The sequence below is a fragment of the Phocoena phocoena genome, chromosome 8 (genome assembly GCF_963924675.1).
Source record: "Phocoena phocoena chromosome 8, mPhoPho1.1, whole genome shotgun sequence".
NCBI lineage: Eukaryota > Metazoa > Chordata > Mammalia > Artiodactyla > Phocoenidae > Phocoena > Phocoena phocoena.
In genome coordinates this window covers 69,138,557-69,156,266 of record NC_089226.1, presented here as the reverse complement: position 1 = coordinate 69,156,266, position 17,710 = coordinate 69,138,557, and the positions used below count along the sequence as shown (strand labels likewise).

At 43.7% G+C, this 17,710-nt stretch overlaps 1 protein-coding gene across 1 annotated transcript; it reads left to right on the top strand.

Annotated features, from left to right (window-relative positions):
* Positions 1-8,346: 8,346 nt before the first annotated feature.
* On the top strand, positions 8,347-12,082 carry LOC136126808 (calcitonin receptor-stimulating peptide 2-like). Its single transcript, XM_065882260.1, has 3 exons — positions 8,347-8,432; positions 11,374-11,505; positions 11,923-12,082. Exons 1-3 carry the CDS (start codon positions 8,347-8,349, stop codon positions 12,080-12,082), a joined length of 378 nt encoding a protein of 125 aa, XP_065738332.1.
* Positions 12,083-17,710: the final 5,628 nt, after the last annotated feature.

Genomic DNA, 17,710 nt, shown 5'->3' with positions numbered 1-17,710 from the left:
AAGCAGAAGAGGAGGTTGGCGTGAGGCGATGTGAGAAGGACTCAAGTCGCTATTACTGGTTCCGAAAAAGGAGGAAGGGGCCACGAGGCGAGGAACACGGGTGGCCACTAGAAACAGGAAATGGATTCTCCTCTAGAACTTCCAGAACGCCTGCCAAGATTTTTGCACAGTGAGACCTGTGATGGACGTCGGACTTCTAGTCACAGAAGTGTAAGTTTATAAACTTGCGTTATGTCACTAAAGTGCTGATAATTTGCTACAGCAGCAATAGGGAACAAGTACTAACTCCCTCTCTTTTATTGTTCTTTAATTATTTCATTTATTGAATCTCACCTCCCTAAGAGACCATAATCATTCTTAGGAGACTGGTCTTATTCCTCTTTCTTTTTCAGGCTCAATTATATATGTGCTTTAGGCTCTAGGTGAACTCACTAAGCAGTCGTATTACAAAGCTTCTGCTGACAACTTGCAGAAAGCGTGGCATCCAGGCAAGGACTAGGAGTCAGTTGTAGGTCCATTTTTATGACAAAAGAATTTGGTGCTGCCATCCAGGTGTCAAGTTCTCTTTCCCGTCTCAGAGAGCACTATTACCTATTTTAGTGTCAGGGATACAGGGCAAGGTATCTGTCCCCCTCTTCCTCCTATCTATTTTGAAAATTCTCTGTTCCTCATGTTTAGCAACATTCTCCAGGCATATATATACCTAATTACATAGATATATGATATATATAACTGTATGTTATTGAATACACCATTGCTATTATTATTTTGAACAAATTGTTATCTGTTAGATCAAGTAAGTATAAGAAAAGTAAATTGATTGGATACTTGATGCCTATTCATATTGTTCTGTCGCCTTTTAATACACATTTAGTACACCAGGTCAAGGGAAACGCTAGAAATAGGCCTTTAGTAATGTGGTGGTGAGGTCTGGGGACAGGGAAAGACTTCCATAGCCCTATAATTAGGTCTCAGTCTTTTAGTGAGAGTATTCTACCGGACTGGGAATAGGTGTTTCTCAGTTTTTCACAGTTTTTCACAGTTTTTTTTACTCCCCACTTAGGTGACAGAGGGGACTAGTGGGTCCTAGAGTTGGGTGTTTCCCTACTCCCACCTGAAAGCCAAGGAATGAAGTTAATTGGGAATTTCCCTTCCTCCAGGTCACTTAGTCTCTGATAATATAGCAGTAAAGCTAGGCTCTGGTTAACAAGAGTTAATAAGGGCAGGCCTTATTAAGAAATACAGATTGCTGTGGTGTATTTCAGAATGATTCCTTTTCTTCTTACCCAGCTGAAAGCACAAGGGGATTTTTCTCCCCTATTTACTGTGAGAACTTGGTTGAGCTACTGGAGGTAAATCTCAGACACGTACAGGGTAGGAAGGTGGGTTTTTAAGTTTCAGAAGTTGTCCACACTGATGCTCTAGCAATTCCTCGGTTATAGTTCAGGATTTCTAACTCTGTCCGCTGCTGGTTCCAGGTGAGTTTGCCCTTGTGAGTGCCTGCTCTGGGAAGCCATTACTCTCTGTATTCACCTTTCTGTCTCCCCAGTCTTAAGGGCAGAAATTTGCCCATTCAGTCCTTATCTCTCATAGGGCTCCTAGAAGAGTTGTTGATTTTTTCAGTATGCTCAGCTTTTTGTTATTGTGATTTCTAAATTCCTTGTAAGTGGAACCCTGTACAGTCAATTTTCAGTTAAAATTCTCCAGTTAATTTAACAGCTCCAAATTTCACCCAAACTGAAGAGAATGAATTTGTGTTGTTGTTGCTACTGCTGCTGAGGTTGTTACTGTTGTGGTTTTGTTGTTGTTGTTGACTCTGTATCATACACAAATTATATAGAATTAAAGGAGTAACCTAGAGGAGAACTTTGGCAAAACATTCTTTGGCATAAATCGTAGCAATATTTTCTTAGATCAGTCTCCCAAGGCAAAAGAAATAAAAGCAAGAATAAAGAATTGGGACCTAATCAAACTTAAAAGCTTTTGCACAGCAAAGGAGACCATCAGCAAAACGAAAAGGCAGCCTATGGAAGTGGGGAAAATATTTACAACAATGCCACTGACAAGGTCTTAATATCCAAGATATACAAACAGCACATACAGCTCAACATCAAGAAAACAAACGACCCAATCAAAAAATGGGCAGAAAATCTAAATAGACATTTTTCCAAAGAAGACATACAGATGGCCAACAGGCACATGAAAAGATGCTCAGCATCACTAATTATTAGAGAAAAGCAAATCAAAACCACAATGAGGAATCACCTCACACTGGTCAGAATGGCTTATTCAAAAAGTCTACAAATAATCATTGCTGGAAAGAGTGTGGAGAAAAGGGAACCCTCCTACACTGTTGGTGAGAATATAAATTGGTGGAGCCACCATGGAGAACAGTATGGAGGTTCCTTAAAAAACTAAAATAGAGTTACCATATGATCCAATGATCATACTCCTCGATATATATCTGGAGAAAACTGTAATTCAAAACGTTACATGCACCCCAGTGTTCATAGCAGCACAATTTACAATAGCCAACATGGAAGAAACCTAAATGTCCCTCAACAGATGAATGGATAAAGAAGATGTGGTACATATATAACATGGAATATTATTCAGCCATTGAAAAGAATGAAATAATGCCATTTGAAGCAACACAAATGGCCCTAGAGATTATCACACTAAGTAAAGTAAGTCAGAAAGAGAAAGACAAATACCATGTGATATCACTTATATGTGCAATCTAAAATATGACACAAATGAACTTATCTATGTAACAGAAAGAGACTCACAGACATAGAGAACAGATCTGTGGTTGCTAAAGGGGAGGCGGGGTGGGGGAGGGATAGATTGGGAGTTTGGGATTAGTAGATACAAACTATTATATATAGAATGGATAAACAACCAGGTCCTACTGTATAGCACATGGAACTATATTCAATATCCTGTGTAAACCAATAATGGAAAAGAATACAACAAAGAATGTATATATATTGTATAACTGAATAACTGTGCTGTACAGTAGAAATTAACACAACATTGTAAATCAACTATACTTAAAATTAAAATAATTTTTTAAAAAAGATATATATATAGTAGGAAATTACCTATAAAAAAGAATGAAATAATGCCATTTGCAGCAATATGGATGGTCCTATAGATTATTCAATATCCTGAGATAAACCTTATTGGAAAATAAAATTTTAAAGAATATATATATGTATAAAACTGAATACTGCTCCACAGAAGAAATGAACACAACATTGTAAATCAACTATACCTCAATTGAAAAAAGTTTTGAAACAAAGCACAGGAATCTAAGCTAAAAGTATGGAAATAAACACAACAGTTAGAGTTTATCAGATGTTGTAAAAAATGTTTTCTCCAAACTAGATTGTTTCCCCCTTTTAAACCTTTTAAACTTTTAAACCTGGTTTTCAGGTTTAAAAGTTATGAAATAAAACTGTACAATCAAGTGCCAAATAATCAGGTAACTATTTTTAAATCAGTATTTTCCTTGACTTTCTCAAGATCGATTTCCATTTAGTGCTTGAGTTAAAAGAAGTCTCAGGTACGGCTGGATGCAACATAAGCAATGTGCACATGGTAAGGTCTAAACTTTGAGTTCACTTGGTAAATCAGGGATGGGCTCAGAGGAGAATAGTTTTGTGCCTCATACTAGGAGACTCTAGACTTCCGAAAGAACCCTAGGGTTAACCTTCCTTTCCCTGTCTTTTTGCTGGAAACTTCCATGGGGAAACCAACTCTGCATGTCAAATGAAATGAGAAGAGTGTCTCAAACGTTTGAGCTCACAATTTTGAAATCCAATTGAAAAGCTGCACTACCTAGCTAGGTCCGGATTCTCTGCTGGTTGGGATTAGATTAGAGTCCTATGTCTCTAAGAGCCGTGAGACTGGCTGGTAAATCTTCCACAGTAAATTAATTTGCTTTGTTTAATAAACATTGGGTGAGTGCCACCTGGTATGCAACACATGCTGCTAAGTGCTAAAGTTTGTTTGTTTGTTTTTGCGGTACGCGGGCCTCTCACTGTTGTGGCCTCTTCCGTTGGGGAGTACAGGCTCCGGACGCACAGGCTCAGCGGCCATGGCTCACGGGCCCAGCCGCTCCGTGGCATGTGGGATCTTCCCAGACCGGGGCACGAACCCACGTTCCCTGCATCGGCAGGCGGACTCTCAACCTCTGCGCCACCAGGGAAGCCCCAAAGATTTTTTTTTAAAACCTTGCCCCCAGCTCAGCACCAGGACTCATGAGAAATTCAGAGTACTTGATGGATGAGTTCATGACAATCCCTCCCTATCTTGAGAGACTGACTTTTCAGGAAAAGCTGAAATTGCAGGAGGCTACGTTAGCACCCTCTGGGTACAGACCCTGTGTCCTGCTTCACACTGCTAGCCCTTCGTAGCCACCAAAGATTTCAGAGGGGGAATGAATGTAGGCTTTGAAGGTTGATGGCACACGTGACAGCCAGGGGTGGAGTTATGAGCTCACAAAATGATATGGTTACAAATTCGGCTTCTAAAATAGTCGTTTCTTAACCATTTTATCATCACCATTCCACTGGTGAAAGCCATGGTTCTCTCAATAGGAAGAGGCAGGACTTCCCCAGGAAAAGGCGGGACTTCCCTGGTGGTCCAGTGCTTGACTCCGAGCTACCAATTCAGGGGACCGTGGTTCGATCCCTGGTCAGGGAAATAGATCCCGCATAGATCCCGCATACCTCCCGCAGGCCACAACTACAGATTCCGCAGACCGCAGTGACGGTGCGCTCGCGGCAACAAAGATCTCCCCTGCCGCAGCTAAGACCCGGCACCACCAAATGAATGAATAAGTATTTTTTTTTTTTTAAAAGGAAAAGGCAATCCATGTACACACGTACTTACAAATGATTTCAGAAGATTGATACGTCAGAAACCTCAGGTCTTGGAAGTCATGTCGGCAGAAGCGTTTTGCACCTGAGTTTTAATGCCTCGCCTACAACAGTCTTAAGTGGCAGAGCCCAATTTACATGCCGCACAGTATCTGCTTTGCCGCGTTCGCCAATTTAGTCTTGTTGCTGAGTTCCCTAACCACGGTCTGGGTCTCAGCCCCCGATTTCTGCCTCGAGACTCCAAGATGCACTGAACCCGCGATCCGCCATCCTGAATCCTTCCCTTGCACATCTTGCCTTTCCCGGCTCCGCGCCCAAGCGCACTTGCGCGCTTCCAACCGGTTATTCCATTCCCCGGATCCCCCACCGCCCTGCCTGTGGAGAGCCAGTTTCAGATATCCAGTTCCCTGCCCCAAGGTTTTATTCGCTTGCATCAGTGCCACCGCTGCGGTTAAGAAGCAGAAAATTGTAATAAGGGCATCTTGGAAGTTAGGTGTCCTGAGCCCGGAGACCACCAACCTGCAAGGGGAAGAGATGTGCCGCGAGGCCGCCGCCGTGTCGAACAAAAACACTGAAGCTTCTTGACACTGAGGTCTGGGGCGTGGACCAGTGGCTCGGGTCACCTCGTGGCTCGTTTCGGCTAGTTTCGGTTCCGCCTAAGAAAACCAGCTACCTGGGATCCGTGTTTTATTCCACCGCCCCGCGATGCCGCCGCAGTGCTTGCCGCGCTGGAGGGTCTGTACAGGCTGCTTGGATCTTGCGCTATGTGCTCAGACCCAGCGATACTGCGGACAGTGAGAAGCTTCGTTTTCTGTATTCTATCTGCTGAGGACAGCAGGTCAGCACCTCAGACCTTCCTGGAAGGCTTAGAGCAGGAGCTCAGACAGAGAGATACAGAAACGTGCTGGGCAGGGTGTAGGAGAGTCGAGGTTTCTGGGTAATTGGGCTTTACAGAGCACACTTACTGAGAGTCGGTGCAGGTTTCGAGGATGCAGGTCCTAATCATGCCGCTCTGTGCATACTTAGGGCGGGACTGAGCGCATCACCTGGATGCCACTGAGCGCCAGTGTCATTTTGTGAGTGCCTGTGGTTTGGGAGTGGGCACATGTTTGGAGAAAGTACTGAGTTTGTGTGTGTGCACTATATGACTGAAGTGAGAGCGAGGATTGCACTCCGCTGGACTCTTCAGCACCATCAAGCTTGGCGGGCTTTCTAGCAGAGGACTGAACTGCGGTAGACATCGGTGCAGGGCTGGAATCACAGGTCACTGGAACGTCTTGGCAAATAGCAGCCGGAAGCAAGGGGCAGCTGGGCAAATGGTTCGAGAAGGAGGCTGAACTTTAGGTGATGAATGGTGGGGGAGGAGGCGTGGGCCTAGAGGTCCGCTTGGAAGCTTGCACTTCCGTGCTCAGGCCCAGCAGGGCATCCAGCCCCTCCTTAACCCACATGATGGACCAACCAGCATGACTCCAGGCAGCTGCACAGGGTGCTGTCTGGGAAGATGGATTGCAATCCCACAGAATCCCCTATGAACTTCCCTGGTAAGCACTTCTGGATCCCTACCTGGGCAGATAACAGGTACACACTTAGTAATGATAACATTCCTTCAAGATGACAATATGATCCCCATTTCATAGATAAGTATACTGAGGCACTAGAAGTTACTAGCCCATGATGTTTCCACCTGGGAAAGGAAACAGCTGCAACAGAGCTCCAGTGTGACAAAGTTTTTGATCCTCTGTGTCTGATACCCACAAGCCCTGCCCTCCTGTGCGTGATTCCAGCTGCCTCAACCAGACCCCCTGCTTAGGCACAGAATCATCAACTCTGTTATGCATTAACCCTCGAATCTGCACTCGCACGGAGGTCTGCGGTCAGACCTAGGGGAGACCTAGGGTTCCTTGTAATGCTGGACTCTGCCCGACAAGATCGCACAGCTGGGGATGGAGTGGGACACGTGCGTGTTCAAAACCCACGAAACCGAACAGGTGAAGTTAACCATGACGTCAAACTGTCCTCAAATTCCTACTCACTTTTCCTGTGTTTTTCGTTGGTCCTCACCAACCCCCCCACGTCCCCCTCCCGCCCCCGCCGTCAATGACCTCAATGCAAATACAAGTGGGGTGGTCCTTCTGGATGCTCCAGGTTCTGGACGCAAGTGATGACACAATCCTTCTGGGGCTCAGATCCTTCCCCTCATTGGTTGCCCAGAGCTCCTGGACCACCCCAGACCCAGAGCAGTGGGAATAAGAGCAGCTGCTGGTGTTGGGAGGCATCAGACGCACTGCCCAGCTCGAGTGTCACTGCCACTTCTGCCACCGTGCCATCGCCTGAAGCCAAAGCTACTGCCCCTGCTCCCTCCTCTGCTCCAAGCCACCTGGTTCCTGCTGCCAGGTAAGCCCGGAGATTCCTGCTTAGCTGGGATTCTGTTTTTCTCTCTCTCCCCTCTCTTCCTTCTCTCTCTCCATTACTTTTTCTTAGCTGATCTCTTCCAGTCTCAAAGGCTCTGTCCACTTCTGTCTAGGTCATTTCACACAACCTGCATTACTCTGCAATGCATCCCAGGCGTCTTCCACAGGTAACACGGGATGGTCTCAGTTCACGCACTCCCTGCTTCACTCTCCCCGCGCTGAGGCGGGCTCCAGCTTCCTTTCCCGAAGCACACGTGCTTAGGTCAGTTTGGGATGCTGGAGCTCCCCTGGCACAGCAAGCAGATCTGGACGCAGGAACAGTTTTGTGCAGATGGTGCTCTCACGGATCACGTCTTGTGCCTAGCGGACCGCGGGAAATGCTTCAGAACCTGGGCCAGCGCAAGCGGGAGGCAAATAGGTGCAGTGACTGAGGGGCAGGCAGCCTTTAAACGCAAGCCCCCGTTGCGGGTTCTGGGAACTTTTTTCCCAGTTTAAGTCCTGGGTTCCAATTTGAGACCCTTCCAGCTTGATTCTTACAGGGCACTCTTTACCAAAGTGTGGAGCAGCTGAGCAGCAGAATGTGGTTCTTCAGCTTCTCAGGGATTCCAACTGCAGAAATTTGTCCTCGGTAATCCCCTCCCCCCTCCATGTATGTGCAAAAGCCCGGCACCAGGAGGACGGCTCTGGGTTGCACAGTGGGAAAAGCTGTGGTGACAGGTACTCGGACTCTGTCCTCCAGGAGTCCTGGCCAACAGGTTGTATGTGAGAGTGAGTGGAGTGATGGGGCGGGGGCTATAGACTAAGACCTCCTCACCCAGTTGTCCCACTAGGTTTCTTTGCTAAACCAAGCATGCCGCAGCCTTACTGGATCTTCCAGCAGTCCATTTTGCTGAGCAGGAAATGATGGTGAATTGGAGTGACATGACTAGCATGAAACCAGAAGGCAAGGGAGTTAGAGGCATAGGCAGGAGCAGAGCCTGGGTCTGTGGGCTCATGGAAGTTGTTATTCTGCAGGTGCTGATGTTATTCTTCCCTTGCAGAGAGTCGTCATGGTCTTCTGGAAGTTCCCCCCCTTCCTGGTCCTCAGCATCCTGGTCTTGTACCAGGCAGGCGTGCTGCACTCAGCGCCATTCAGGTGAGACAGCCCTGCCAGGAGTATTCCCAACTCCCAATCTTATAATTCTGTGTTCTAAGTTGTGCTGTGCTGAATCTGGCTCTTATGGATGGGCGGGTAATGTATGAATGTAAACATGTATATAAGTTTATCATAAATTTTTTGTGATACAAACATGTGTATCACACAGTTTACAAACACACATAAGATACAGGATACTCCTTGTCAATTTCATATACTGTAACTCATTGAACCTCACAGCATGCTTTTGTTGATTGTTACCAAACATTTCTATCTTTAGCAAACCTGTTTACTACTTTTACCATAATTTGGTCAATGAATTGCATCCTAATCTGCTAATTACTTTGCCAATAAGTTTGTTATTATATCTATGTGATGTTTTCATCTAATTTCTCACTTTTTTTCAAATTACATTAAACTGAAATCATTTTCAGATTCAAATCATTATCATTTAATTTTTAATAATGGCTGTATTTACACTAAGCTCATAAAATTCTTGAAAATCTAACCATCACCTTTCACAAGTCTATATAATCCACTTGGAGCAAACCACTTATTTTAGGTCACACCAGAACCTAAATCCTGGTGAAGTGGCATTTTTGGATGGATACATGCCTCATGCCCTGTCCATTGAGAACTGGGCTGGGTTGATAGAGATGAAAAGGGGAAGGGTTCTAGGCCTGAGTTTTCCTGTTTAGAAGACACTTTGAGATTAAAGCCTTTGTGTGAAGTTTATTCATTGCTACTATGTGTATAGATAGTGGACAAACTTAAATCCTTATTTGAATCATCTAGTCTTTCTAGATGTGTAAAAGTGCACAACATATGTTGAAAGTAGAGAGTTAAAGTAATACATTTTACGTATTTTTTTCTGTTAATTTATAGGAACGGTTATATTTGGGGAGTGGAATTGTTAAACTTGAGTCTTGGAGAGTAGGCTGACTGTTCATTGGGTAGTCGGGGAGGGAAGAGGGGACAGGGAAGGAAGTGCAGAGAAGGGATCTGTGCCCATGAGTCTTTAGACAAGTTCAGATTGTCTAACCCTTGTTCTATTTGTGTGTTTTAGTTAATATTGCTTTGTATTAAAGAATAAGAAACTCCTAATGCCCAAAGTATATTAAAAATAGAGTAGTAAAATAATCCCTTAATAAATGCCCTTTTGTTGGTTTTTAGGAAGGGCTGTATATTCTGGGAGTGTCTATGTTAATCCACATCTTGGAGCTACATGTAGTCTTGTACTTAGTCGTTGAAATGCTGGAGAAGGGGTAAGAGAAAGGGTGAAGGGAAAGGGCTCTTGGCTAATATCTCCGTATAGAAAACAATTTTAGGTTATAAGCATAGGTCTATATGTACATTTTTTTTAACATCTTTATTGGGGTACAATTGCCTTACAATGGTGTGTCAGTTTCTGCTTTATAACAAAGTGAATCAGCTATACATATACATATGCTCCCATGTGTCTTCCCTCTTGCGTCTCCCTCCCTCTCACTCTCCCCATCCCACCCCTCCAGGCTGTCCCAAAGCCCCGAGCTAATATCCCTGTGCCTTGCGGCTGCTTCCCCCCAGCTATCTACCTTACTACGTTTGTTAGTGTGTATATGTCCATGACTCTCTCTCGCCCTGTCAAAACTCACCCTTCCCCCTCCCCATATCCTCAAGTCCGTTCTCCAGTAGGTCTGCGCCTCTATTCCTGTCTTATCCCTAGGTTCTTCATGACTATATGTACATTTTTGTAAAGTACCAATGTTTATTATAGACAAGGTTCATTCATTATTTTGCAACATCTAGGCTTTTTTAGATGTCCTGAAGTGACAATATATGGTAAAAAGTAGAGCTAGTGAATTAACCAATTTGTAAATATGTTTGTTATAATTCATGAAAAAGCAGCATCTTGGACATGGAATTGTTAAACCGTCTCTGAGAAATGTATGTCAGGACGTGTTCATTAGGTTGGCAGCAGAGGGGCAGAAGGAAGTATAAAGGGAGAGATGTATGTGGACATGTTCATATTTATATTTTGATGATAACCATTGATGTGTGTGCATCTCTTGGCTGTACTATAGGAATATATTGTTAAGTAATTCAATGGAAACATACCTCCTTGCTAACACTTTAATAGTTTAGATTGGATAATGAATCCTCTTAGAAGCATTATACTTTGTGTACTCTGTTGCTTTATGTCTCATTTTAAATTGAACATTAAGGGAATATAGTATTTTAATCATAACTTTGCCAATATCTTTGTCTAGAGGCCTGTTGCCATTTTTGTCTTTTCTGAAATTTTTGTCACCGAGAAAGGCAGGATTACATTTTTCTCCTTCCAGATTGAGTTGGTGTAGTGTATTCTTGGTTATCAAAATACTCATAGTTTTGGGACTTTGAAATGATGTGTGAACAAGCATGATACATAACTGTATGATCTTAGTTACATAAAAATGGATGCTTAGTTGTGTAAATACACAAATGAGATCTAGAAGGACACATCAGTATACTGCTTGTGATGATGGATGACTTTGTTTTTTGTTTCTTGTGTTTTTTGGTTTCTTATTATGCACATTTTAACTTTTTCTCACTGTTGTGGCCTCTCCTGTTGCCGAGCACAGGCTCCGGATGCGCAGGCTCAGCGGCAATGGCTCACGGGCCTAGCCGCTCCGCGGCATGTGGGATCTTCCCGGACCAGGGCACGCACGAACCCATGTCCCCTGCATCGGCAGGCGGACTCTCAACCACTGCGCCACCAGGGAAGCCCTGCACATGTTAACCTTTAAGAAATAAATGTTATTTTTAAAACCTTAAAAAAAGAAATTAAAAAGAGAGAGAGAATTGGGTTGGCCACATCCTCAGTGGAAGCCCCAGAAACCAAGAAAGCTGGCTGCTTATCCTGGGGTGTGGGGGTAGGCAGGGGCTCAGAGCATGAGTTGGGCTTCCTTCCCTTCCCTAGGCCGGCCTTGGAAAGTGGCTTTGTACCTGCTACACTCACTGAGGAGGAATCGCGCCTCCTACTGGCTGCAATGGTGAAGTATTATGTGCAGATGAAGGCCAGTGAGCTGGAGCATGAGGAAGAGGGCTTCAGGTAAATCTCTGCACCCCTCCCAGAACATGGCTTACCCTTCCCCCAGCTTACCAGGAAGGGGTCTACTTAAGAATGAGATTGGGTATAGTGCCATAAATCTCTCTCTCATCTCATAAGCCTTGGTTGGTGTTTAATTTACACAGGAAAGATTGGCTGTTACAGTTCTGTGTTCCAAGAACATTAACCCAGAGACATCTTTGGTCTTCTGACACCCCTAAAAATGTCTACAGGGAGTGATTGTGGCATTTTCCCTAAAACCCTTTGATTTTCTGTTGTGATGATTGTATTTAGCAGAAACATTTAAGGTTCACTGGTGCCTCTCAGAGTAGTAATTTTCCACTGATGATCCCATAGGGCAGCATCTGCCCTCAACCTCTCACTGACAGGCCTTCTCATTTTCTCCATCCTACAAATCAGCATCACTGCCCAGAAGAGTTCGTGCGACACTGCCACTTGCGTGACCCATAAGATGGCGGGCTGGCTGAGCAGATCTGGGAGCGTGATTAAGAGGAACTTCATGCCCACCAACGTGGGCTCCAGAGCCTTTGGCCACCACCACAGGGACCTGCAGGCCTGAACAGTGAAATGACTCCAGGAAGGTGACCGCCCTAGTACTTTGAATGGCATGGCTGGTGGCTGGGTATTATGGCAGGGGTGCGGGTCACACTCTAACCCTCCCTGGGCATGTATCATAAAAAAATCTGTAGCGGCTGGATATAGAACAGAGAGTCTCAATAACTGAAATCCCTCTAACTTGGGTTTATTTTTATTTTTCCAGTGTCTCCTGGTGACACTAAGATCATCTGCCAGGAAATATAGAACCTCTTCACTTAAAACACTGTTTTCTGAAGTTATAATTGTGATATTCTAGTTTTTGAGTTTGAAAGGCAAAGACTCTACCCTTTGGGAGTATTCCTTACAATGTTATGTACATCTGGATTCAGAGCATAGAGTTGGGTTCAAATATTGTGTTTGTCCTCTGCTAACTATGTCACCATGGGCCAGACCCTCTCTGAGCCTCAGTTTCCCCATATAACTTGAAGGCAACTATAGTAGATACATGTTAGCAGCTGAACTCTACTTCTTTAATTTGCAGTGAAAGCAACTTGCAGAAAAAATAGCATGGAAGACACATATATAGGCATGCTTCTTGATATTGAAAACACTCTTTTCCTTGAAATAAACTAAAGCTCAATGCAGAATAAAATCATTGTAGTTATCTAGTGTGCATCTTTTTAATATTTGATTCCATGTTCAATAAATATAACTCATGTCTCATTGGCTTATCTGGTAGCAAATCAGGACCCTGTCAGCCAACCTTGCCAAAGGGTATTACACCCATCATGGATTCAAACTAACTTAGTTTTCACAGACATGTTTTGTCCTTATAAGTTTTTTGATTGTGAGATCTTTTAGTGATAACATATCTGACAATGCTTTTTAAATAAGCTTTTGTTTGTTTATTTATTTTGGCCGCACCTCACGGCATGTGGGATCTTTGTTCCCCAACCAGGGATCGAACCCGTGCGCCGTGCAGTGGAAGCACAGAGTCTTAACCATTGGACCACCAGAGAAGCCCTGACAATGTTTACTAAATGGCAACCAAACTCTTGATTTAAAAAAAAAAAAAAAATTAGCCAAATCTTCCAAAAATACACCACACATTTCCCCTGCACAATTAAGTTAGAATCTTCTTAAAATAACTTTAATGTTCTTTAATGAGCATGTTCAAGTTAACCTGCTGTTTACTTTGCTTCTTCAAAGTTACCCTTTTTAGAAGCACAGTATAAGAATGTTTATCAAAATCTTTTGCAGGAAGACATATGGGAACATATGTATATGTATAGCTGATTCACTTTGTTATAAAGCAGAAACTAACACACCATTGTAAAGCAATTATACCCCAATAAAGATGTTTAAAAAAAAAAAATCTTTTGCAAAGCAAGAGTAAAAAGGCTTCAAATTAGGACTGAAGTGGCTCTCTGAGCGATATTCACAACTTAAAGAATGGATTTGTCACATCCACTTTCCCTTCTCTTCCTACTTGGTGCTCGAAGTCCCACAGAAGTCCAGCTGCTTGAGAAGAACAGTAAACCTTGCAGTCAACATGACTGTGGAGAAGACAGGTCCCTGGATATAAGCTAGTTCTGTGCCCCAGGCAGCAATTTCTGACCCCCAACACTGATCCCATTTCCTGTGTTATACAGGCTTATAAAACTGTTTCTTTACATCAGAAAACTTAACTATTTTTTTTTAATTGAGAGAAAAAACTGTCAACTGTGAATTGCATATCTGGAGATAATATCCTTCAGAAATGAAAGGGGAAATAAAAACATTCTCAACTGAAGGAAAACTAAGAAATCTGTGCCAGTAAATCTACTCTTAAAAATGGCTTAAGGTATATGTATACGTATAGCTGCTTCACTTGGTTGTACAGCAGAAACCAACACAACATTGTAAGGCAACTATACTCCAATAAGAAATAATTTTTTAAAAATGGCTTAAGGAAGTTCTCTAATCAGAGAAGGAAACAAAAGAAGAAAGTCTGGAACTTCAGGAAAAAAAAGAACATCAGAATGGGCAAAATTGATGGTTGAAGCAAAAATTATTACACCTTCTGACATGGTGTGCAACACATATAGGGGAAACACCTAAAACTATATTTAGGGTTGGCCAAAAAGTTCGTTCAGGCATTTCACATTACAGAAAAACCCGAGTGAACTTTTTGGCCAATCCAATATTTAAAGAGAGAAAAGGGCAAAGATGCCCAAATGTAGCACGGTTTCTACATTTCCATCAAAATGGTATAACACTGATACCGGTAGAAAACTTAACTATTTGTAATGATATATCTATTTGTGATTATTTATGTACACATCCCCCAGTAGACTGTAAATCCCAGGAAAGTGGGGACCATGACTGGTTTTGCTCACCATTACATCTCCAGCATCTAGTCTAGTAGGTGTTCAATAATTCTGTGATGGGGCTTCCCTGGTGGCGCAGTGGTTGGGAGTCCGCCTGCCGATGCAGGGGACACGGGTTCGTGCCCCGGTCTGGGAAGATCCCACATGCCGCGGAGCGGCTGGGCCCGTGAGCCATGGCCGCTGAGCCTGCGCGTCCGGAGCCTGTCCTCCGCAACGGGAGAGGCCACAACAGTGAGAGGCCCGCGTAACGCATAAAAAAAAAAAAAAAAAAAAAAAAAAAAAAAAAAAAAAAAAAAAAATAATTCTGTGATGAATGACTGAAGAAACAGGTGGCAAGTCCAGAGCCCAGACTTCTGGTTCCACTGGTGCTGCCTTGTGTGACCCTGGACAGAGAATTACATTTCCACTGAGTCTCAGATACCACGTTTGGAAGAGGGTCTTCAACAAGATGGTGACTAAGTGTTCATCCACTTTAGACTTCTAATTTCTTTAAATACAAGAAAAGAAACAAAAGATGTCAAGATTAGAAGATGGACCAGTAGGGTGCTGGAGGAGAGGCAGTGGCAGAGGGTGGTTGGCTGAGCATCCCCAGGAAACGGCAGGAATGACTCCTGGGAGAAGTGTGATCGGTCTGCAGCCTTTGGAAAAATTGTGAAGGGAAAGAAGTTTCTCATTGAAAACCTCTATTTTCTTTCTGTATCCCTTTCTTAAGTCCCCATACCTACCACCATCAACATGAACATGCCAATAACTCCAGCAAATCAGTGTCATCACGCCTCCCATTCTGTCCTGCCTCTAAGAAAATGCTGGAATTAACACATTCACGTGTAAGTGCAGTTTTAGGAACTTTCTATCACCTTGCTGCCATCAGGGTTTACATTTTCTAACTTAGCCTCTTTGGGGGAATGTTTAACTCATATAAATTAAATGATAAAGATTGAACTTCAGGCAAGGTGGGGACTTTTTTGTAGTGGTCAAAGGGAGACTTTCATAAAGCTCCTCAAATCTCATGCAGAGGTGCCACGCTCCACCGGCTTCACCTCAGTACCTGGCTCCTAGGAGCGTCAGGAAAATCCAAGTGCACAAACCCAGTTCCTACATGCCATTTTGTCATCAAAATCATCAGTTATGTACCCTACATCCCAGGGCTGGGACTCTGGTGAGGCATGTGAGGCATTCACCTTGGGAGCAAAATAAGGGGACACCAAAATGCTTAGTAATCAAGATAATATTCTAATGTAACACTTTAAATTCAAAATTAATGCGAAAAAATCCATGATGAACAAGATATCAAATTTTTAATGAGCCAACATCAGTATTGTTGATTTTTTTCTTTTGCCTCGGGCTCCAATGTGGCTCGGCTAGGCACTTCCTTGACTCTCACTCCCTTCCATTCTGATGAAGTGCCACTGTGAGTGCACATAATGAAATGTGCCAAGGAGATACCTTGTGCTGATTGCATCACTGTGTGCTGGGTTGGGGGGTTGGGAGAGCACCCAGGGCTCAGGCCAGGGGAGCAGCCATCCAGGAAGGGCAGGGAGCCCTCAGAATGCATCCTGGAGGGAGGTTCCCAAAGCCCAAGAAAGAGGCTCTCACTGGAGCACAGACTCCCTGTTGAAACCATTACCTGTCTGCACACAGAAATATCAGAGCCATGTACAGGGTTTTCACATTTCTCCAGGCACCCATTCAGCCCTGCATACTGAAGATGGGCTCTCTACCATGAAACAGCGAAATACTTCATTTCCTGTTCTACCAAACATCCCTGTCCTGATAAAGTCCACAGACAAACATAATATTGGTTGTTTTCTATCACCCTAGGAGCAAATGCATGGAAGGGGGAACAAAGAGAGCTACTTCTCTTTGCTGAGCGCTGAGAGAACATGATAAATGATGAAAATGATGACAGGGAAGGAACTGTGTTCTGAGAGACTTTTACTGAGTCGTGAGGACCTCCCACACACACTGTCCCCAAGGGGCAGTGGAGGTGGAGATGAGGCATCTCATCAGTGCCGTTAGTGAGTCAGGCTGCTGTCAAGGCTACAGCCCTCCTCCGCTAACGTAGGCAGGGGCAGAATGCCAAAGGGAAATGCTCCTTACCTTAAGTGAATGGGAGGATATTTTTGAAATGGAAATTAATCGTTTTTGAAAATAAATAATGGAAAGGGGCCACTCTTGAACTGAGTGCCATACTGCGTAACAGCTGTGGCCAGCCAGACAATGCAAGCTGATTGATGTTGGGGAAGGCAGGCAGGGGTGACCTCAGATAACCAGTAGGTAATATCACTCCACTCCTAATGCCTCGGCATCACTGTGCTCCAGCTGCAACGCCAATATCCATCCTAGGCCATCTCCATTGACCTTTGGTTAGACATTGAGGACTAAGTTTAGCAATGATTATCTACCATATTATTTTTCCATTTTACTAGAAGATTCTTGATTAATAAGAGTTTAAAGGAATCCCTAAAGGTAATATATTAGGCATTTGTGATAGGCAGTAGGTAGATATTCCGTGGCTGGAGATCCTGTGAAACGTACAGGACACTGGAGATGTCCATATACCAGATAGTGAGCTCAAAACAGTTAAACAGCAAAACTTAAGGTTAACTCACTGCCTGGCTTCCGATCCAGTGTATTTGCATCAGAGATATAGAAAGTGAGAGACTGGAAACACTCCCAGAGGACAAGGCTTGCTTAGTACATGGAGGCCTTTACTCTCGCTATTCCGTCTTTGGAATATTTTCCCCCATATCTCCCCCTGGTCGCCCCTGCCCCCACCTCTCACCTCCAATATGTTCACATCCTAATTCCCAGAAACAGTATGTTAGGTTTCACAGCATGGAGCAATAAAATGGAACTAAGGTTGCTAAACAGCTGACTTTGAGGTGGGGAGATAATCCTGGATTATCCAGGTAGGCCCGATGTAATCACAAGTGTCCTTCTAAGTAGAAGGGGCAGGCAGAAGGCAGGCAGAGAACAGGGCAGAAGAGTCAGTGAGATCCAATGTGAGATGTTGCTACTTTTGAAGATGAAGATAAGGGAATACGAGTTAAGGAATGTGGGTAGCCCCTAAAATTCGGAAAAGGCCAGGAAACTGATTCTTCTCTAGAGCCTCTAGAAGGAATGCAGCTATACCAACACCTACCTTTTAACCCAGTAAGTCCCACTTTGGACTTCTGAGCACAAAATCTATAAGATAACAAATTTGTGGTTTTAAGGCACTGTAGTAATTTGTTACGGCAGCAGTAGAAAACTAATATAACTCCTTATCATCTGATCTA